Source organism: Elaeis guineensis, chromosome 13, assembly GCF_000442705.2.
Source record: "Elaeis guineensis isolate ETL-2024a chromosome 13, EG11, whole genome shotgun sequence".
NCBI lineage: Eukaryota > Viridiplantae > Streptophyta > Magnoliopsida > Arecales > Arecaceae > Elaeis > Elaeis guineensis.
Genome location: NC_026005.2, coordinates 63,533,809 through 63,557,386, shown reverse-complemented (window position 1 = coordinate 63,557,386; position 23,578 = coordinate 63,533,809). Strand labels below are relative to the sequence as shown.

General features: G+C 35.7%; 1 protein-coding gene across 1 annotated transcript; it reads left to right on the top strand.

The window, feature by feature from the left end:
* Positions 1-22,951: 22,951 nt before the first annotated feature.
* Positions 22,952-23,356, top strand: LOC105060721 (uncharacterized). The gene has a single exon (XM_010944530.2). The coding sequence runs from the start codon at positions 22,952-22,954 to the stop codon at positions 23,354-23,356; it is 405 nt and encodes a 134-aa protein (XP_010942832.2).
* The last annotated feature ends 222 nt before the right edge of the window (positions 23,357-23,578 follow it).

Sequence of the window (23,578 nt, the reverse complement as noted above, 5' to 3'; positions counted from 1 at the left end):
TGACATTTTTTTACACCAAAGAGTCCTTTCTATTATCTATCTCACATCTAAATATAATTTGATTTTGATAAAAAGAAGATTCTAAAATTAAATTTTAAAATATTCCTTATCAGGAGAATCTGTTGTCATCCAGATCAACCTCTCCGCACCAATAAATTCTTTTCTCCTTATATGTATAATATTTTGAGGAAATTTTTCATGGAGTATTAGTTAGAGAATTGATTTACCATGACAAAATATGAAAAAGGGTGTCTCATTTTTTTTTTGATGTATTTTGGGATATGGAATTGTAAAGGGAGGCAGAATCCTGTAAGAGTCCAAGATCATTAGGACTCTTCACCCCACCTCCATACATACCTATAAAAGGGACTTTTGTGGTTTCTTTTATGTGTGGAAGATACTAGAAGAGTGCTCTTCACGTAGTAGAAGTTTGACCATGGTTCATAGTGTGAAAAATAGAGAGGAGGGTCCTCTCTCTTGGGGTGTGCGCAAAAATCTGAATTTCAGATTTTTGGTTCAGATTTTTAGTTCTAAAGGTTTGAGGGGAGGAAATAAATTAGAAAAAAATTATTTTTTTCTTTATTTTTTTTATCTTTTCATCTCTTTCAAAAGTCTATCTTCAACCTCTGAAAAGATTCTAAAGATTTGAAGAAAAGATCTAGATCGATCAAGAAGAAAATCTTCACGCGAGCTAGCACTCCCGAGAAGATCGATTAAATCAGGACTTCGAGTGGATTTTTTGTAGAGACCAGACGTGTGTGCAAGCAACCAGAAAAGATCCTCTCTACCATGTCTCTCAGTAGCAGAGATTGTCGACTCACGATCAGATATGAAGTTCTGAACTCAGATTAGAAGTAGATGTGATCTACTGCTCATATGTATGCATGATGATTTTATCTTTAGATTATTTTAGATTTTATATGCAACATAACATGTCATAGATCCTAGAGTAGGTTGATTTGATAATTAGATTATATATATATTAGATTAATTTAATTAATCTAGTTATCTTTCACTGTAATTTTTCAAAAAAATTTTAAAATACATGCATGAAATTGCCTACGCATCCCAACAGTGATATCAGAGCCTAGGTTCTATATGACATAATTTATGTGCATATTAAATCTAAATTTTAATTTTATTTAAATTTGATATATGATATTTTGATCTAAATTTAATTAATGATTGATCACACAAACTAACATAAAGTTATCCTGCTGTAGGGTTTACCTCTTATAGTAAAAAAATTATCCTAGTTTGTGCTGATTTTTGATAAAAGATCCTCTCTACCATGTCTCTCAGTAGCAGAGATTGTCGACTCATGATCAGATATGAAGTTCTGAACTCAGATTAGAAGTAGATGTGATCTACTGCTCATATGTATGCATGATGATTTTATCTTTAGATTATTTTAGATTTTATATGCAACATAACATGTCATAGATCCTAGAGTAGGTTGATTTGATAATTAGATTATATATATATTAGATTAATTTAATTAATCTAGTTATCTTTCACTGTAATTTTTCAAAAAAATTTTAAAATACATGCATGAAATTGCCTAGCATCCCAACAGTGATATCAGAGCCTAGGTTCTATATGACATAATTTATGTGCATATTAAATCTAAATTTTAATTTTATTTAAATTTGATATATGATATTTTGATCTAAATTTAATTAATGATTGATCACACAAACTAACATAAAGTTATCCTGCTGTAGGGTTTACCTCTTATAGTAAAAAAATTATCCTAGTTTGTGCTGATTTTTGATAAAAGATCCTCTCTACCATGTCTCTCAGTAGCAAAGATTGTCGACTCACGATCAGATATGAAGTTCTAAACTCGGATTAGAAGTAGATGTGATCTACTGCTCATATGTATGCATGATGATTTTATCTTTAGATTATTTTAGATTTTATATGCAACATAACATGTCATAGATCCTAGAGTAGGTTGATTTGATAATTAGATTATATATATATTAGATTAATTTAATTAATCTAGTTATCTTTCACTATAATTTTTCAAAAAAATTTTAAAATACATGCATGAAATTGCCTACGCATCCCAACAGTGATATCAGAGCCTAGGTTCTATATGACATAATTTATGTGCATATTAAATCTAAATTTTAATTTTATTTAAATTTGATATATGATATTTTGATCTAAATTTAATTAATGATTGATCACACAAACTAACATAAAGTTATCCTGCTGTAGGGTTTACCCCTTATAGTAAAAAAATTATCCTAGTTTGTGCTGATTTTTGATAAAATCTAATTTTATATCATGCATGTGATATTTATGATCTAATTTAGATATGATCTAAAATTATAATCAGATCTGATGTAATTTAGATTAGATCTAAATTCATGCATATATGATATGTGATTAGATTAGATGATCTGATTTGCAAGTACTTGGATTGGGTTGATCACCAGACCATCCGGTCATAGGAGCAAGAAGGGTTTAAAGGCTCTCTCTTCCCATTCGATAAGATGCTCTTATGATGTGTAGGAGTGCCATGTGATTAGATCTCATGAAGAAGAAAGTGAAAGGAGAAAACTTATTTTCTTACAAAATTCTAGATCTTAAAACTCTAGGTGTTGTTGTATGTGATGCAAGTTGCGAAGAAGTTAGTTACATCTAATCTTATTTAATCAAAATTATTTTGATTTAAAATCATAAAAAATTTAGATTTGATCAAAAAGATTTTATGATTTACGTGTGAAAATTATTTTCAAAATCTTAACCATGTTGATGCAAAACTTAATTGAGAATTAAGTATAGAATTGATTAGATCTAGAATTGTGATTTAAGATCTAATGACATTCGCATAAAATATAAGGACATGGGTTAGCTTAGATCAGATCCTCTTAATTGGGTTAGACCTAAGGTTAGAATCAAAAAGTTAATAGACTAACTAGAAAAATTGATTAAATCTAACCAAATATTAAATTAGATTAAAATTAGAATTTCTCTAGAACCAATACAATAGTTATAGATGGTCAAGTTCATGTCTTTGATTAGACCAAATGAACCTTTATTATGGCTCAATGGTTGAATCCAAATTATTAGGTTGATCAAATCAAAACTAATTAATCAATTGGTGTTTAAGATAAGTTCGGCATTTCGATCGATGTGTTTTAATTGGGGGTGGCTTACCTGACCATTTCGATGGTGTCTAAGGCAAGCTTAGCTGATCCTCCCATCGATCTCACTTATCTAACCAATTTAGTAGATTATGTCTTGATTAGACCGCTAAGTGATTCAAGTTGACCCATGTCATTAAGGTTGATCAGTGTGATTGATTTAGGTGCCAGTTCAACCAGCATGATCCTAATCCAATTCAATAACTTGGTGAAGTCAGTGGGAAGATTGTGATTTACTGGTTCATCTCTTCTCTAAATTGATTAAATTTTCTAAATTATTAGATCTATAAAATGAGCTAGTTATAGAGATAACTAGATCATAGCCTCCCATTAAGATGAATGATAATGGATCTATTATTTCTTATTGACATTACAGGTGCCATCCATCGTGTGTTTTTTTTGAATGATGGAATTATCATTCATCATATGATGACTCTGTTGTACTATCTGATGATGGTTGGGTTGATCGAGCCATCCTCAGATCTAATCATTCATTAGTTAGAAATACTGAGTAGGTTCATATTAATGGTTTGATCTAATCAAAACTTTCAATGGAGGTCCATCGCCTACTGAAATAAAATTTGAGATAAATTTAATTACTAAAAATTATTTAGAAAAATAATTGATTGAGAACCTATCCATAGATGTATATGGGTTAATCGAGCCATCCTCGAACTTGTATGCAATCTGTGTGAATTTTAGTACCCGCTAAAGAATTAAGATAATTTTTCAGATTGGAGGTAGAGGCTATCAATTTGACTAAAATAGTGGGAGAATCTTTAGACTAAAGTTCAAGTCTTTAGGCTTAATCAATTCATAAATATAAAGGTCTTATATTTTTCTTTCAGTTATGGCTAGATGTCCGTTACTCCATTCACTGTTTGACAGTGATTGATTTATAGGACCCAACTTCGATAATTGGTATCAGAAATTGCAAATAGTTCTAAAGCATGAATGGATCCTAAATATAATTATGGATCCAACACCTGAAATTTTCACATCCAACACATGTGATGCGATCAAAGGTACTTATCAGAAGTGGTCACATGATCAAATCACCATGTGGTATTTTTGAGAGTAGTGAAAAATATAAATTTATTTGTAAATTCGATGATGCTCAGTGGAAAAAAAATTTCAAATGTTAAAGGAGTTCTTTCAAACCTCTGAAGATGTATCTTCAGTGGCGTAATAAATCTTTGAGAAAGAAAAAAGAAAAGAAGGTGCAAAAAAGTCATGCTTGGGCAAATAAATCCGAACTGATAAAAGAGTCTAAGATTAACCTAGTCTGGCAGAGTCACTTGATCCGAATAGGCTAAGAAAGAGAAATCAATAAAGAATTACTGAACAAGATATTTATATGATAACATCTTATGATTTCTCTATCTATGATACTACTATCTAGATATTGATATCGAAAGTCCATGCAAATTATTGCAATGACTTCAGGTTAGTAGAAAGATTGAAAATTGCAAGAGATTTTTGAACATTGGAGTTGAAAATTATGTTCCAATCCTGATTTTAGAAATTCTCGAGCCTATTTTTAATTCTAACAATATCATTTTAGTGATTGTCACTATTGTATAATAATTTTTGTGATATCATTATGAATGATGTCAAAATCATATGGATAATTAAGAAATGATATTTATGAATAGTCACAGTCTGTTAGTGTATTATACACAATCAAATAAACTTTCTAAAATAGATAATGTCATGAAAGTCTACCTTTAGCAATTTAGGCTCGATCATATAAATAAGAATAAGATCAATAGAAGATAATTCTTGAGGTCAATGATTGTGAATCATTATCAATCTGTCAATCCTATCTCCTTGGTAAGATAATCAAGTCACCTTTTGCTAAAGGTGAATGAGCTAATGATGTTCTGAATCTGATATATACTGATGTATTGAATCTATGAATATATTTATCATAAATTTAGATTATTTAAAATATTTAAATAAGTTCATAATAAGGTAGAAAAATAAACTTGAAAGAGTATTGAAATTCTTTGGTCAGACCGAAGAGGAGAATGTATTTCAAGTAAGTTTTGACATATCTAGAAGAGAATAAGATTCTCTCCTGTTGGAATCGACTTTGTTAGACATAGTTCGATCCATGATAGAGTTTAAACGTCTACCAGTCTCTTTTTAAAGTTATGCTCTTAAGACTGTTTGTTATGTTCTAAACTGGATTCTGAATTAATCAGTCGTAATAATTGCATATTAGATATGGACTAGACGTAAGCCGATATTCTCTTATCTAGATTTGAAAGTATTTGATTTATGTCGAGCATTTACAGACTGATTAGCTTGGATCTTGATCCTATATATGTTATTTTATAGGATAATCCCAAAGAATCTAGGAGATATAACTTCTACCTTGCTAAAGAACAAAAGTTGTTCGGTATTCCTTTTAGAAAGGGAGTACCCTGATGAAGGTATTGATGCCTTTAATATGGAACTTATGAAGTTCAACAAGTAGAAGAACTGACACAATCTGATAAACCCATAAATCAGATTTGATTAGATCAAATCTGATATCTATTATAGAGGCACCATTAAAGAGATCCGATAGAGTACCGCGTCCGTCAGATAGATACTTCGGTATCTAAGTCCGAGATGTGAACTTGTTGAACTCGATGAGAACAACAAGGATCTGATCACCTATATAGATGTCATGCAGAGGTTCGACTCTGAATAATGGCTGAAGCCATAGATCCAAAATAGAGTTCATGAAAGTCAACGGTGTATGGACACTCGTTGATCCACTCGAAGGGGTAATGTCCATAGAGTGTAAGTGGATCTCCAATAGAATTAGAGTAGTGCAGATGAGAAGGTGGCGATCTACAAAGCTTGTCTGGTTGCCTAAGGATATTGTCAATATTATGGTATTGACTATAATAAGATATTTTCTCTTGTGGCAATGCTAAATATTTTGGAGTTGAAACGTGCATTTTGATAAGTGATCAAAATGCATGGCTTCATTGAGAATGAAGAAGAACCTTGCAAATACAAATGGGTTAATAGTTCTATGAGTATATTTCTTGTCCTGTATATGAATGAAACTCTCTTAATCGAGAATGGCATTCCTTATATTATAGAAAATAAAGGTTTCGCTATTATCATAATTCTCCATAAAGGATTTGAAAAAAGTATCTCTCATCCTAGGGATGAAGATCTATAGAGATAGATCTAAGAGACTGCTTGGGTTTTCCAAGTCCAACATACATAGGATGTTTATGAGTAAAATTTATTCTATTATGTACACCATGTATGAGAACTGGATATGGTATACTTACTAGGATAGTGAGTGGATACCTGTAAAATCTGGATGAGAATCACTGGAACGTCATTCTTAAGTATTTGAGAAATATTAAGGAGCGATGACTCGATTATGGAGAATCTGACTTAAAACTTGTGGAGTATGACTTCAGTTTTCAGTTGGACATAATAATAGCAAGAATGTATCGGAATACATCCTTACCCTAAATAATGGAGCAATCTGTTGAAAAAATTTCAAGTAGAAAAATATAGCCAAATTCAAATTGTGAGGTAAGATACATTGCAACATTCGATGCTTGCAAGGAAGCTATATGATTGTACAGGTTCACTGACAAGCTAGGAGTGGCACCCTCCGATGATGGTCCTGCTGTATTGTACAGCATCGGAGCCATAGCTCATGCCAAGGAGCCAAAGTTTCATTAGCTTATTAGGTATTTTACATCGCTACCACTTTATTCGAAAAATTTATTAAAGTGACGTCAATCTTTAGAAGATCAATAAAAAGGAGAACATGACCAACCCATTTTACTAAAGCCTCGATATCTAGGAGTTCTGAGATGATAAGTCAAAGATGGGTATGTGATACTATACTGATTGGCTTTAGTCCAAGAAGAAGTTATTGAAAATTATGTCCTAAAGCTAATTGTTTGATGATTATACTAATTATAAATATATATGAATTGATAAATAATAAAAGTTATTTAATATTTTTCATCACAAGGATACATCTTCTAACGAACTCCTATGTTGTGATGAAGTCCTTAGAACTACTTTGATTGATAAAGGAGGATTTATCGCATAGTTCTTAAATTGGTTTGCGATCAAATGATACGCTATTACTAGGACGATAGTAATATCAAGTGTAGGTCGTTGTGTGACATATACGTTGGTTGTCCTTATAACCAAATAGTATGAAGATATTGATATGGCATGCAGGTGAGATATAGGAGTACATCGTCATTGAACGTGACCAACTATGGAGCACTCTGCTGTCAAAGGTAGCTCGCGAAGGGTATGGGTATAAGTGTCTCTCTGACCTGAGATCATCATGGTGACTTGCAAACAACTCACTATACTTTGGTGTCGGACTAACTGAGTTTATAATTTAATGATGAAAAATTTTGGGTACAGTCAAGTACTTGTCAAGTCAGTACGTGAGTCAAGATGGGATTAACCACTCTGAATTAGTAGGAGATATGCATCAGTGTATTTCAATTTAGCAAAATCTGGACCTAGATAATCTATATGATAGATTTGAAAAAGATTAAAATACAATGTGAATAATCTATCTAGGATTGACAGTTAAATCCTTAGTCATCCTCGAGCATTAGGGTGAAAGGGATGAATAATACAATAACCATACCCCAATAGGTTCTTGAATGTTGTTTCGTCATCATTCGACCTATCCAGACGTCGGATCATCATTGCTAGATGGTTACATCGATTGGTTCAGAAAAGTATTCCTGTGCTACCGGCTTAGGTTCGAACCTATGAGGTCACACTCAAAAAAAATTTCTGACTGATCATGTGGCTGATCAACGATTGAGAATCATTCAAGAGCTTAATCATCAATTTGATTGATGGTTAATCTTATGCAAAAATTGTAATAAATTAATTCACCAAGTGTTAGTGAATTAATGAAGGATTAATAAGTAATTAGATTGCTATTTAGCTTAATTTTATTGAGCAAAAAGAATTAAATAAAATCTTATTGAATTAGATTCAATTAGGTTTGACCCGATTAGGTTATAAGATGACCTAAATGCTAAGGGAGAATTATCCCTGATTTGATCAGAACTTTGATTCAAGCAATTCTTAATTTGATTAGAATTTGGTTAAAAATTTATGAACCTAATTAGATTGGGTTTCATATATTTATTTGGGCTAAACCAGATGTGATTTGGTTTGGATTCAGATAAAAAAATTAAGAGTCCTTATTGGAATAGGACTCTTCTCCCTGCACCAACCCAGATTACATGCCATATATCTCTACACACAAAATTATTTTGTATGAGATTTTTTGATATCAAAGAGTCCTTTCCCTTATCTATCTCACATCCAAATATAATTTGATTTTTATAAAAGAAAGGTTTTGAAATTAGATTTCAAAATATTTCTTATCAGGAGAATCTGTTCTCATCTAGATCGACCTCTCCATGCCAATAAATTTCTTTCTCCTTATATGTGTGATATTTTGAGGATATTTTTTGTGAAAGATTAGTTGGAGAATTGATTTACCATGGAAAAATATGGGAAAGGACATTCCATATTTTTTTTGCTATATTTTGGGACATGGAATTATGAAGGGATGCAGAATTCTGTTAGAGTCCAAGATCATTAGGACTCTTCACCCCACCTCCTTACATGCCTATAAAAGGGGCTTTTATGGTTTTTTTTATATGTGGAAGATACCAGAAGAGAACTCTTCATGTGGTAGAAGTTTGGGCATGGTTCATGATGTGAAAAATAGAGAGGAGGATCCTCTCTCTTGGGGTGTGAGCAAAAATTTGAATTTTAGATTTTTGGTTCTAAGGATTTGGGAGGAGGAAATAAATTAGAAAAAAATTATTTTATTCTTCATCTTTCTTCTACCTCTTTATCTTCTCTAGAAGTCCATATTCAACCTCTGAAAAGATTTCAAAGATTTGAAGAAAGGATTTAGATCAGTCAAGAAGAAGGTCTTCATGCGAGCTAGCACTTTCGAGAAGACCGATCAGATTGAAACTTCGAGTAGATTTTTCATGGAGGCCGGATGCATGTGCGGCTATAGGCAATCAGTAAAGATCCTCTCCACCCTATCTCTCAATAGCGAAGATTGTCGATCCGTGATCAGGTATGGAGTTCTGAACTCAGATTAGGAGTAGATGTGATCTACTGCTCATATGCATGCATGATGATTTTATCTTTAGATTATTTTAAATTTTATATACAACATAACATATTATAGATCTTAGAATAGGTTGATTTGATAATTAGATCATATGCATGTTAGATTAATTTTATTAATCTAGTTATCTTCCGCTGTAATTTTTTCAAAAAAGTCTCGAAATGCATGTATGAAATCGCCTATGCATCCTAACATATGAGAGATTGGATTTAAGTGCTGATTAATTTTATATTAAATTTTAATTAATTAAACTTAATTAGATTTAAAATTTTAAATTAGACTTGGTATAAAAGTTCTAAAGAGTTTGGGATTGACAGCCTTTCAAAATTATTTCGATCTAACTTTGAACCGGATTCGAATCGAATCCGTTTTAGATGAGATATTAGGAATCCTACTTGCACTAGGATTTTCCTTTCTTATGGACCGACCAGCACCTAAAATCTTGCTAGTTGTGGGCATCCCATTTGGGAGTGGGAATGGATGCAATGTGGTTGTCATATATGATGGTAATTGTATCTCATGTAGGAGTTTTTTCATGAGTACTAGATTGATTCAAAGTATGTTTGAGTTAGGAGTCCTATACTTATTGGATCATGAGAATTATCTATAAATAGAGAGAATCTCTACCTATGAATGCATTAAAAAAATAAGAAACAAATCAGATTGAGAGAAGAGAGAAAAAGATAGAGAGGTGTGAGAAGAGGGAAGCTTCTTCTCCTCCCTTGGCATCTCCCCTTTGGTGCCGCCCCTTTCTCCTTGCCATGGAACCCACCTTGGGCATTTCTTTTACTGGTGTGAGGTGTCACACCAGCATCTCTCCTCTCTCATTTGATTGGGTTGCAATGATGATTTGATTGGAGTTCATCTCACTTTCCTGTGCGTCTGACGTGCATGCGAATTAGAGGATCTACACATCCAGGCCTCCGCGAAGATTTATTTCAAATTTTTGAAGATTTGATCTCTGATTCCGCTGCTTTTTCGGTAAGAATTTGATCTTTAATTATATAGATTAATAAAAATTTTTAGATGCAACCTGGGCTATCCGAAGAGAAATAGTTTTCTTTTCCTTCATCGATGACCCTTCCACCGATCTCACTTACTTGACCAACTTGGTTGATTAAGTCTTGAATAAGGTTGCTAATGATTTGAGTTCACCCATGCTAAACTAGATTGGTCAGACATGAGATTGTGCTGATCTAAATCAAATGAATCAGATATAAGATATGCTGACCTAAATTAGATTGGTCAGACATCAGATGTGCTGACCTAAATCAGGTTAGTCAAATATGAGATATACTGTCCTAAACCAGACCAGTCATTTATATGAGATATATATGACTATGTAAAAGAGATCTAAATCAAATCTCCTCGTATATATTAAGTCAGGCAGTCTTCCACGATTATAGAAGTGCAGGTGTCCTATTGGTGTTGATTGTTTTCGACTGGTTACAGTGGTTCAGTTGTACAGGAAAGATACAACCATCCTATTAGCATGAGATGTTGCTAGGTAAAGATGGAGTTGGACCCAATAACCAAGCACGGTGAGAGATCTAATGATGGCTTTGCTTATGCATTGAGCAGTGGGTCAGACTTAATAAAGGATTGGGCCAATTATCGGATAGGGTGAGGTTTCATAACTTAGAGACCAAATCGCTGCGACATATTGAAGAAACATTGGACAAGAGTTGTTCACTCATCGGTATAGCATGTCACCAATAATTGGATATGGTGAGGTACTGCATATCGGTGGGATTGTAGTATCCACTAAAAATTTTAATCGCATAAGGGGTTTTCTCATCTCTATGGAGGAATGTGAGAGATCCAAAAAAATAGTGAAAGTTTTTATTTATTTCTTAAAATTCCTAGAATAAATAGTGATTAAGTATAAATATTTAATTAGAATCTTCTTCTCTCTTTAGTTCATAATTCAGATTCAAACCTCTTAGCCTAAATTGTAAGGTTTAACGGATTGATCAGAATGAACTACGAATGACTGGCTTAAAAACTTCAGAATAGTTCTGAACTTAAAAAAGATTAGGATATGTTCTAGACCAAGATTCCTCTGTGTTGTCAAACCATCCAACCATTGAAATATTCAGTGCTTGATAAATGGACGATGACGGCAATTAGGTTAGGTGCTATATCTTAACCTCAAGATCCTGCAAGAGGACATCAAGATTTTAAAACTATGATAACTCACCTGCAAGAGTTATATGGTGAGCAGAGCCAGATTGTGCTTGGACCTAAAAGAGCTTGAGAAGCTCAAGATGACCATGCATAAGGAGATGCAAGTACATTTGATGTAACAGTCCCTTAGTAGTTTATTTGGTCAGTTTATTGTAAATTATCATATGAACAAAAATTGATAGCATATTATAAAAATTATTGAACATGTTGGTAATCACTTAGGGGACCTTGAAAAATTCAGGGAGCTATATTCTTATTGTAGAATGGCATCTAGTTCTAAGAGAGAGTCTGTTGGAATAAGCGGTCTATAGGAGAATGAGCTAAAGAAGGATCTTCTCAAGGAAAAGACATCAAGCAAGGAAAAATATTTCTACTGCAGTACTGACGACCACTCAGAGAGAAATTATTCTTCTATCTGGATAGCCTAAAGAAGAAGGATCACACACCTTGTGAAGGTATGTTAGATCTATTTATTTACATACGGATGTATTTGAGCAAATAGTGAGTGCCGTAGAATTTAAGAGATCTAGGAATGAGATAAACCATAAGTATAGATGGTACCTTACGTTAGGTCATTTTGAAGATGACAAGATATATAAACTAAAAAATGAATCATCTCCTAAGCTCAGTGAATTTTGAGTCATACCCAGTTTGTGAATCCCGTCTTCAAAAAAAATGATCAAATTACCCTTTATGGGACATGGGGAGAGAACCACTGGCATACTTGCCTTGAAACACACTAATGTATGTGGCTCATTTGATGTGTAGGTCAGAGATGGTAATTTATACTCTATTATTTTTATCAATAATTATTCATGGTATAGGATACAAGTCTGAAGCCTTTAAAAAGTTTGAAGAATTCAGACATGGAGTAGAAAATAAATTTGAAATACCTTAAGGTTCTTCAATTGGATTGAGGAAGTGAATACCTTTTTGAAAATTTTAGAATTATCTTATGCAAATGGCGTAGTCTCACATTGGACTCCTTCAGGTACTAATTGGATATAGATATAGGAAGAATTGGATCCTATTAGATATGATCCAATCCATGATAAGGTTCACTTACTCACTAATCTTTATTTCTTTAGAGACATACTTTAATCTATTAAATGAAGTTTTCTCTAAATCCATTCCTACTACATCATATAAGATATGGCATGATAAGAAATCAAATCTTAATCATCTTAAGATTTGGGATAGTTAGCTCATGTCAAAAGGCAACAAGAAGACAAGTCAGAGGCTAGGTTTATAAAAGGCCATTTTATAAGATATCTTAAAGAGTTATTAGGATACTAATTATACTTTTTAGTGGATCATAATATGATTGTTATCTATCATACCACATTCTTACAAAATAGTTTATCCAAGATGGTGGTAATGAGAGGAAATTGAGCTCGAAAAGAAAATCTTTAAAGAGCAACGAGCTCAAGATCTGGCTAAACCCATTCAATCTAAGCCAGTCAATGTAAGACCTCTTCCATCTCATAGATCGAGTAAAATTTTTCATCCTCTTGAAAGATACTTAAGGTATTCTGACAAAGAAAGTAGAAAGAATATTCTTCATGGGATATAGGAAACATGAAAATAATCTCAAAATCTACAATGAGACGATGTGAGTCATCAATTTCGAAAAATAGATAGAAGTAATAAAGTCAAAGGTTGACTTCATGCATTCCAGCCAAGTCTGACCATAGTAGATCCATCAAAAGATATAGTACCTATTAGATACTTAAGGATCTACAAAAGGAAGATAGGTTTGTTTAGATATGTAGAGACCTATAAGTGAGGCTTATAGTGAAATATTATAGTCAATGTGAAAGCATTGACTATCAGGAGATTTTTTATCTATAGCTATGCTAAAATCCATCCGGACACTGCTTGATTTTATGGTATAATATGATTATGAATCTAGTAATGGATATAAAAACTGTCTTCCTGAATGGATATCTTAAGGAAGATATCTATATGGGACAGCCTTTTAGGTTTCACTTCCAGTGATGGAGATCACAAGATAAGCAAGCTGTAATAGACTGAAACAAGCATCTTGAAGTTAAAATATTCGATATGATCAAATTATTTGATTTCATCAGGAATGAGAAGAGCCATATATTTATGAGAGGGTCAATGGGAGGATGAGATTCTTCTAATTGAAAAAGATGTTTTCATACTAACTTCGATTAAAATATAGTTGTCTAAAAAATTCTTCATAAAAAATCTTGAAAAGCATTCTATATCTTTGGAATAAAGATCTGTAGAGATAGATCTGAAAAGATACTAGGCCTTTCATAGGAAAAGTACATAAAGGAGATGCTGAAGAGGTTCAGCATGAAAACTCAAAAAAAAAAATTTTACCCTTTAGGCAAGACATGTATCTCTCCAAGAAGATGTGTCCAAACATATCTAAAGAGATTTAGCTCATGAGCTAGATCTCTTATGCTTCGACTATAGAGAGCCTCATGAATGTCATGCTATGTATTCGATATATTCTTGCTGTGAGTATCACAAACAGATATCAGTCGAATCTAGATGTACGATACTGGATAGCTATGAAGAATATCTTTAAGTACTTGAGAAGTACTAAGGATTTGTTCTTGATTTTTGAAGGAGGATTTGAGTTGCAGGGTTTAAGGATACACAGACTTAGATTTTGCATCTGACATTATGGTAAAGAGTCTATATCAAGATGTGTGCAATAAGAGAATTGGTAGATTGAAAGAGTTCCAAATAATCAATCATTGCAGGTCCTATGGAAGTTGAGTTAATCACTGTTTCCAAAGGTGCTAGGTAAAGTCTTCTGATCTAAGTAATTTTGTTGTAATTTGATGTCATGAAATATCATCATAGAGACAATATCGGCACTATAGCCCTTAGCTAATAGAGCTTGGGTCTTACCAGAATCCCAAGCACGTGGAAAGATGACTTTAGATAATACGTGACTACCTCGATATGGAAGATGTCAAGGTGAAAAAAGTAGACCCCATGAATAATGTGGTGGACCCATTGACTAAGCCAATTAAAGACTGAAGTCTATCCTGAGAAGATGGGACTTAGGTTTGCGATAGATTGACTTTAGTACAAATGAGAGATTGTTAGATGTATGTCTTAAAAATCAATCTGACTGACATATTTTACTAGTTTAGGGCCTGGTCCTTATACTTAATCATAGTTTTATATTAAAAATATGGGCAATAATTTTTATTCTAGAGTAATATGTCCTAGAATCGTCCAAGGAGTTAATGAACAATGACACATATTCTCAATAGTTGAGAATTTGAGATATATGTCATTATAGATTAACTCTTGAATTACTTTCGATCGTTGAATCATCTTGGGAACAGTGATTGATCTGTCAAGATCGGTACATGGATCGCTTCCCTTTCGGATAGACGAGTCTCGAGTCTATAGTGTGGAGACAGTACTAAAGCAAAAATATAAGTTGTTGTTAGAGAACAACGATACTAGGTGTGACTAAAAATAAGAAATCACTTGGATGCCTACTCACTCATCAGTGACTATCTCAATGCTGTAGTTGTGTAAGTAGTTCTTTGACCTGCAGTGACTCGACTGCTCACAGTGGGATTGTTATAGTTTGACAATACATAAACATGATCCCTAGCCATTCGGATCCTTGCAGTGTTCATTGACTGCAGTAGGTTCACTGTAAAAGTAGGTGTGCACTTATAGGGGATCTATCGGCCTTAGCAGTTGAGGAATAATCCTATGTGACCTAAGAGACTGAGTCCTTAAGTCTGTAGCCATAGCAATATGATAATGAAAAAAAATTTTCATGGGATTCATAATGGGACTCAAGCTAATTAAGTCTTGCATATGATAAATATTTAAGATTTGATGAGTTTTCATGATCTGCATCCTGTTGGAACTCTCGATAGAAGAACTCAATCACACGACAACTATACCTAAAGGTTCAAATTTTTTTGTTCTACTAAATTATCACTACATACTGCTAAACATCACTAATGGATTGTAAAAACTCACTAGGATCATTTTTGGATCAATGATCTTCGTTGGATTCAATTTGAATCGTTCCAGCCCATCGAAAGGAGTTTAGATAATACTGTGATGGAGATCATGGTATGTCTTACTAGCAGATAGAATAGAATCTGAGAAAATATATATAAAAAGAGCTCGATCTAATCAATAGCTTGGATCATAATCAAATTATTAATTAGATTGATGATTTGGATCAATTTGTAAAAGTTACAAATTTAGAAACTGCTAGCTAATTGTTAGCAAAGAGACTTAATTGCAAATATTACAATGCAATTGAGCTTATTATATTATGGATCAAGTTTTTATTAATTTAAATTAGATATAATTTTATTAGACTTGATTTAATTTGAGGTTAATTAAATTTTATAATTCAAGTAGGACTTGGATTCAAAACCTAATAGGATTAGGCTTGACAGCTTTTCGAATTTGATTCGAATTGAGATTGAATTGGATTCGAATTAAATTTAAAATTAAAATTTAATTAGAATAAAAAGTCTACTAGGCTTCTCTCTCCTATTTCACACTAGATAGAGGGAGGGGTGCATGAAGACGCACCCCCTTTTCTCCCTTGGATGCATGAAGGGTGAAGGGGCGCCAATAGTTGGCACCCTTCCTCTCTGGGTCTCTCTCTCCCTTTTTAGACTCTACTTGTTTGAATTTGATTCAAATAAGGAAGAGGATCTTATCCTTATCAGGTTGGGGCATTGGGATGGTTTTATGCGACAAAAATAAGAAGGGTGGGGTGAAGGCGTGTGTGAAAAATTATGGGTGTTCCTTCCTTGCCACAAGACTTCATCTCCACGCCAATCTCCCTTCTTCCTCTCCACACCCCACCTCCTTCTCAGATCAAATCAGAGAGAGAAGTTAGAGAGAGAGATGAAGAAGGGAAGAGAAAGGTTCTCATCCCTTCTTGGCATCCTAGACACCATCTCTCTCGATTCAGCACGAAAGAGTTCGCACAGAGATCATCTCCTTCTAGATCTTTAAAGAGAAGTCTAGATCCAAGCCAAGGAGCAAGGTCTATAAGGTGCTAGCACTCCAATGGCTGCGGTGCTTCGGTCAAGCCATCTCTGTGTAGATACCAATAGAAGTCGGGCACTTGTGCGGCTATGACAGAAATTTGAGACATCCAACGGATCTGATCAGACAAGAAGAAGGAAAAGCATTTTAGATAGGTGATCTGATCACCGCTTCTTCTTTTTGTTTTTATTTGATTTTATTTTAGATCTAAAAATTTTATTTCATCACATGCTTAGAAAGATCCTTAGGTGATTATAGGATTAGATCCAAGTATGTTTAGAATTAAAATAGTTTTAATTTTACTCTTCCACTATATATGTTCATGAGATGAAAATCTACATACTGAAAATCATCTAAACTTAACAGTGGAACCTCTGACCGCCGACCTATGAGGTCGACCCCATGACAGGTTGAAGTCCTAGGGTTACTCAACTGAGATAAAGAAAAAATACTCCTTCCAGTTATGCACCGAAAAAGGAGCACCTCGGAAGAGACGACGTCCCTTTCGAGGAGAGGCTTACCACCATTCAATCTCTATAGAGTGCTCCTTCAGTGCGAAGTAAGCTTGAAAGAGGCGGGAGGTCAGTTCGACCCCGAGAAGAAGGCAATGGGTGAAAAAAGCTAAAATTTGATGCCATGAGTTCGATGCCATAATAAAAGGATTTATTCTATATAAGTTCAAAAATTCTACAACCAAATAATGGAAGGGTAGCGGAAGACCAGCCTTCAGGTATTCCTCGTAAAGGTCTACTCAGCCCTGATAAGGAAGAGTTACCCATTCCCCAAGAACGGCAACCTCTAGCCTGAACTCGATTGGGACTTGGTATTTCAATCTAAGAATTTCTAAGTCCTCGAGGGTGAGGATGAAATTTACTCCAAACGGGCCGAAATTTGAAACTTCGGGCCTACTCGAAGAACAAGCTAGCTCGGATCCAAGATCCGCATCTCTAACATCGTCACCCGAGCTCCAGTTGGATGGGGACGAACTAGACACACTCATGATGAAGGGACAAGAAACTGACCTATAGGCTGATGTGGTCAAGCAAACAAGGGGTGAGGATGGGGTCGACGATAGCTCGGCTTCAATCAAGCAGAAGCTTCGAGAAGATGAAGTGGCAGAGTTCTCCCTCTGAATAGCCAGAACAGTAAAACTAAAAGTTATAGCAGACTTTATTTATAGAACGCCTGGACAGCTTCGATCTGTTGATGATTTACCTCCCCCAGTCGATGTTCGACAAATGGCAGCCTTTGATTGGTCAAAGCGTGGCTCCCACGGATCCGAAGAATCAATGGCCCAAATTTGAAGACAGTTCATTTTTGGACGTCGATCTTTGACATGTGTCAATAGAGGACAGCTCGACAAGATCAGCCTCGACCTCGGACTGGTAATCTCTTCGATCGATCTATTGAAAGCTCTGTCTCAAGAGTGGGGGGCATCTGTTGTGGATATGTATCTCGGCCTCGGTTGTAGCATCCTCGGCTCCGATCGAGCTACGAAAGATGGGTGTCCATCAAACATACGCATACATGACAGAGATGAAGGTCACCAGATATACCCCATCTATGGAGGTTCTTTACCCTTCAGCCTTGGACGATCTATTTTAGATCATCCTCGATCGATCTATTCTAGATCATCCAAGATCAACATGCATTCTATATTCTTCATGATCTCAGCTTTGAATGACCTATCATAGCTCGTCCACGATCGAGCCATATTCTCCATCGACAGATCCACCTCTTCTTTTAAATTGAGAAAGTTCAGATAAAATGAAATTCCTCCACGATCAAGTCTTTCATAATAGAAAAATATCTTATCTGAATCAATCTGTGTGACAAATCTGAAAAATTATCAGGACTCCAAAATGGATATGACTCCAACTTCTTTTCTATAAATAAAAGGGCTTCGAGATTCTTAAAGTAAGTTTTTTACTCATCGCTCTCTCTTTCTCATTATTCTCCATCTCCTGACTTGAGTGTCGAAGGATCTTCATCGGAAGATATCTTGATGAGAATTTTTTGCAAGTATTCGAGCGCTGCTTCAGCGACAGTTTCTTCCTTGACTATCTCCATCTCGATAGCCGGTCTCAGACTAAAAGATCAGGAGCAACAATCACATATAGCAGCATCTAATGTATAATACTATTTATTTTTCTATAAACATGTGTCACCTGGAACGAACACTCTTATTCTTCAATGATTATGAATCAATGGATGGGTGTTAAATAACACAGTTGTTATAACAATGCAGGTTATAGATGCCAACTTTTCTTTAAAAAAAAAGTTATTTCAGTGCCATAATGCCGATACTTTCGGTTTTATTTAGAAAATATTCTTTTCACGTTTTCTACAATAAAAATGAATGGTTGCAATTTAAGATGAGCCCATAGCAATTCATGTAACAGAATTGTAAACGGTCCTATTGCTCCTATCCTATGAGGGTTTTCGAAAAAGAACAGGACCGCTTGCTACTCGCGAGCCATTGGAAAAGAGGGAACTTTGGGTCAATCATGGTGAGGAAAAAAAAAGGAAACTTTTGGCTTTTCAGGTTGCCAGGCACGGGTGAGGAACGGAGGCCAGGTTTCGGATGGAGGTGGCCTTGAAGTGGCAAACTGATTGATTGGACACGAAAGTTGATTTGATAGGCCAAGCGGTTTCAATTCGGTGCTACTGACTCATACTTTCCGATTGTGGGGTGCCATCAGCCGTTTGCTTACGATGTCAAGCTTCATGAGATTTGAGATCATGAAGTGCATTCAAAAAAAAAATAAAATAAAATATAAATATTTTTTAAAAAAAATATAAAGAAATAATTTTACTTAAATATTGCAGGTACACTAACAATCATTAGCATAACTACAGCTACTTAAGCCGATCACCAACATATAGATATCCTGAGATTAGGATCGAAATCGAATCGGATAGATATATTCATATCCATATTTAGTTTTTTTGAAAAATATAAATACGAATATGAATATTAATCAAATATAAAAATTATATCTATATTTATTTTAAATAGATATAAATACAAATCGGATACTGAAAGTATGGATATAAATATGGATATAAATCGGATAATTAAATTTTATAATTATAGAATCAAAGATATTACTAAATATATAATAAATCAAGTTAATGATATGTTAATACAGTTGTATATTTTTCTTAAAAGTTAATGAGTTCCATACAAAATTACATAAGATTACAAATAGAATCGAATATTCAGATACAGATTGGATAGTATCCATTTTTCTTTGATGGATATGGATACGAATGCAGATAAGTTCGAATACCAAAATGAATCTGAACAGATATTATCCATACCGTTTTTATCTCTACCAAAGATAGTAAAGAGTAGAGAGAATACCATAAAACAATATTGTATGGTGGGATATATAGTAGGCTATCCAATCCATGGCATCTTTTATCTCCTTGCCAATTTGGTTGGCTTCAAAAAAAGATGAACGATGAAATAAGCTTCCTCCTTCTGATGTTCTTGATTGGTTGTCTAAATACTATTTTAAAGCCTTTTTCAAGGCTATATTAACTACCTAAGGATAGAAGTAGCATGGGTTAGATCTTCCCATACAGCTCTCAACTTAAACTGAAAAATAAAAAGGTATCATAAAGTCGGTTCTAACTTGCAACCACAAAAGATGAGTAGAAGTTTCATGTAACAAAATCAATACCACCATTCAATGCTCTCTCCTTCACACTATCGTCGAGTTAATCTCAAGAAAGCTAAAGGATGAGGCACATGGATCCTCTGCCATGCACCACATATTGCAGTGCACAGCGCACATGTAGACGTGCGTACAACTGTGCAATGCATGCCATGCATGGCCACACGCACCATCCATCATGCGATGGATGATGCATACGATGCACCGCATTGTGCGGTTTATCACGTGCACAGCAGAGGATCTTTGAAAGGATGAAAACTCTCGAGTGAAAATATCACTTGAAAACTTGCAAAGACTGCAAAAATAGAATTCTATTTCCCTAGCTATTGAGCTCCCTCCCCCTGATGTATTAGTAAATATTACGATGGTACCGTGGGTACTTCGGATCTGTATGTTATCAAGGCATACCTCAAGCCGTCAAGCTATCGCTGTGGCTGCCGGCCTAAGCATAGAGCTGAGGTATGCAGAGCTGAGCTATTTACATCCTGTTTGCTACATGGCCTATTTAGTACGTGAGTTGCCTTCGTTACCTCGACCAATGAGTCTTCTGACACATATAGCAGCTATCTATCTTAAGTGGATAGGCTCAGAGATAACCACCTTTCCTAATTTCATGGGAGCGATTAAGATTAAAATATCTTGCCCGCATTGGCATGTTTAATGGCTCTGCAATTTTGAGATTGCATGATTTCACAACTATTCGATCAGCTGTTCAATGACATTCTATATAAACAACCAAAGCCCCAAAGACTAAGATAAGCAATCTCTCTCAGAGAATCCATTATTGCTCTTTTGTTCTCTGATTTCTGACTTCAGTGTCGAAGGATCCTCATTGGATCAAAACTCTTTGATTCGGACTTGTTTTACAGGTTGCTCCAGCATCCCTGCACAAGACTCGATCACCCACCCTCCGACCTCCATAAGAACAAGCAGCAATAGATAAAAAAAAGATAATCTTTATTATGCCACCAAAGTGAGTATCATCCCAACTCTCCAACGTCACTGCCTCCCATCAGGCAGAGAGCTAGGCCAACGGTCAGGCACAGCAATCGACAACAGAGATTCCTCTGCCAACGCATCCAGCATTGGTTACGGTGGACCAGTTCAACTTGCTCTTCCAGCAGGTCCAAAATTTGACGATCGTTGTTCAAGTAGTCCAGACTGTTCTTGCACCTCCTACAATGGTGCCACAGGCTGTTTAGGCTGCCCCTGCACCTCTTTCGGCAGTGCAGCCAGTGGTTTTCTCAGCAGCACCACCAGCACCTCTGACGATGGTGCCCCCATCAAATCTGGCTCCACACTCGACTTCTTAGCCGCCACCATAATTAGAGCCACATATGCTTCCTCAGAGTTCAGAGAGGAGGCAAACCCATCAGAGCCATCCTAGAGCCCAGCAATCAGTCAAGTGGTAATCTCATAGCCCGCGATTAGGGCATGATTCAACCCTTGATCATCATTCTCCTCAGCATTCAAAGGCCTGCACCGTCCGTGATCTTGTTATAGAGAGGCAGCTCCAAGCAATCGATCAGTGGATTGATGCCGCCCTCAATAATACTTCCTCGATGCAGCCGTATGATGGATTCAACAGCGAGCCCTCCTTTGTTCTGAGGATAGTATAGGAGCCGCTCCCTCGGTACTTCAAGGTGTCACAATTTGATACCTATTACGGGACTGTCGACCCCATCGACCACCTAGAGACATTCAAGGTAGCGATGCTCTTTCAAGGAGCTATAGATGCTATCCTCTGTCGAGCGTTCTCTACTACCCTTAAAGGGGTGGCTCAATAATGGTATTCGAGCCTGAAGCCGGCTTCCATCCATTCTTTCGAAAAGCTGTGCTAATCTTTCGTCGATCATTTTATCAGTAGCCAATGATAGCAGAAGCGATCTGACTATCTCCACACAATCAAGCAGAAGGAGGGGGAGTCAATTCGCATCTTTGTTAGCCATTTCAATGCAGCAACTTTGAAGGTTCGTGATCTGGATCAGTCGGTCACAATGGTCATCATGATGAGCAGTCTACTAAAGAATAATTTTGAAAAAATCATTGACCAAGACTATCTTCGAGATTTTTCTGACACGCTTGCCTGTGCAGAAAAGTATATCTGTACAAAGGAGGGTTTTGTAGCAGAGACTCCTGTCAGTTCTGTTGTGGCAAAGCGGAATAAGGAGCACTCTCCAAGGTGGGAGGGGAGAATCCATCAGTGCTCCCGATATTTATCTTGAAGGTGGAAAAATAGGGGTCGAAATTGTCGATTTCAGAGTCCTCAGAGAAGGGATCGACAACCCTCACCTTCAAGGCATTATACTTACTACACGTCTTTGATTGTTTCCAAGGAGGTGGTATTGATGGAGATACGAGTCGAGCTGCCTTAGCCTCCGAAGTTGCAGACGAGGCAAGAGTACCACCACAACTTGAGTAAATACTGCTTCTACCATCGTGACCATGGTTACGACACCAAAAATTACATTTAGCTTCAAGATGAGATCGAGAGGCTCATCAGGTAGGGGATGTCGAATCACTTTGTTCGAAGGAGGGCACCTCAATGTCGATCTCTAAGAGCTTAGCAGCCACCTTTTTTATCTCATCAGCTATTCCCTTTGCCTCAACTGCAGCCAGTACCAGTGCAGCAGGAGAGGCAAGAAATAGGAGGACCGATGGCAGCAAAAGACTGACCCATACGGAGAAAAATCCATATGATAATCGGGGGGTCATTTGGGTCAATGAAACTTTTGGAAGTGAAGAGGCCAAGGCTCGAGGATAGACACGAGAATGCCATCGCCTTCATTGAGCAGGATGTGGAGGGTGTGCTAGCCCCGCACAATGATGCGGTGGTTGTAACCGTGAATATCGCTGATTATAATGTACACCGTGTATTCATTAATAATGGAAGCTCGATTGATATTTTGTATTACTTTGTCTATTTCCAAATAGGATTCACTCTAGACCACCTAAGTAGGTTTGATATTCTGATTCAGGATTTCGCTGAAGATTCAGTGATTTTGAAGGGAATGATTAAGCTGCCTGTTGCCATGGGCATGCCACCACAACGAACGACAATCCAAGTCAACTTTCTGATGGTTAAACTTTCTTCGACCTATAGTGCAATCCTTGGCTGTCTAAGCTAATAGACTCTAAAAGCCATAGTGTCGAGCTATCACTTGATGGTGAAGTTCTCAATCAAGAATGAAGTAGGGTAGATCCGAGGCAACGAGGCCATGGCTCATCAGTGTTTTGCTATCAAGCTTCAAGCAGAAGGCCAGCCATCTCAAGTAGTGGCCTTACTTGAACTTTCGATAGGGCTGCATGCCTGAGATGATCTATCTAAGGAGCATGCCCAACCATCTGAG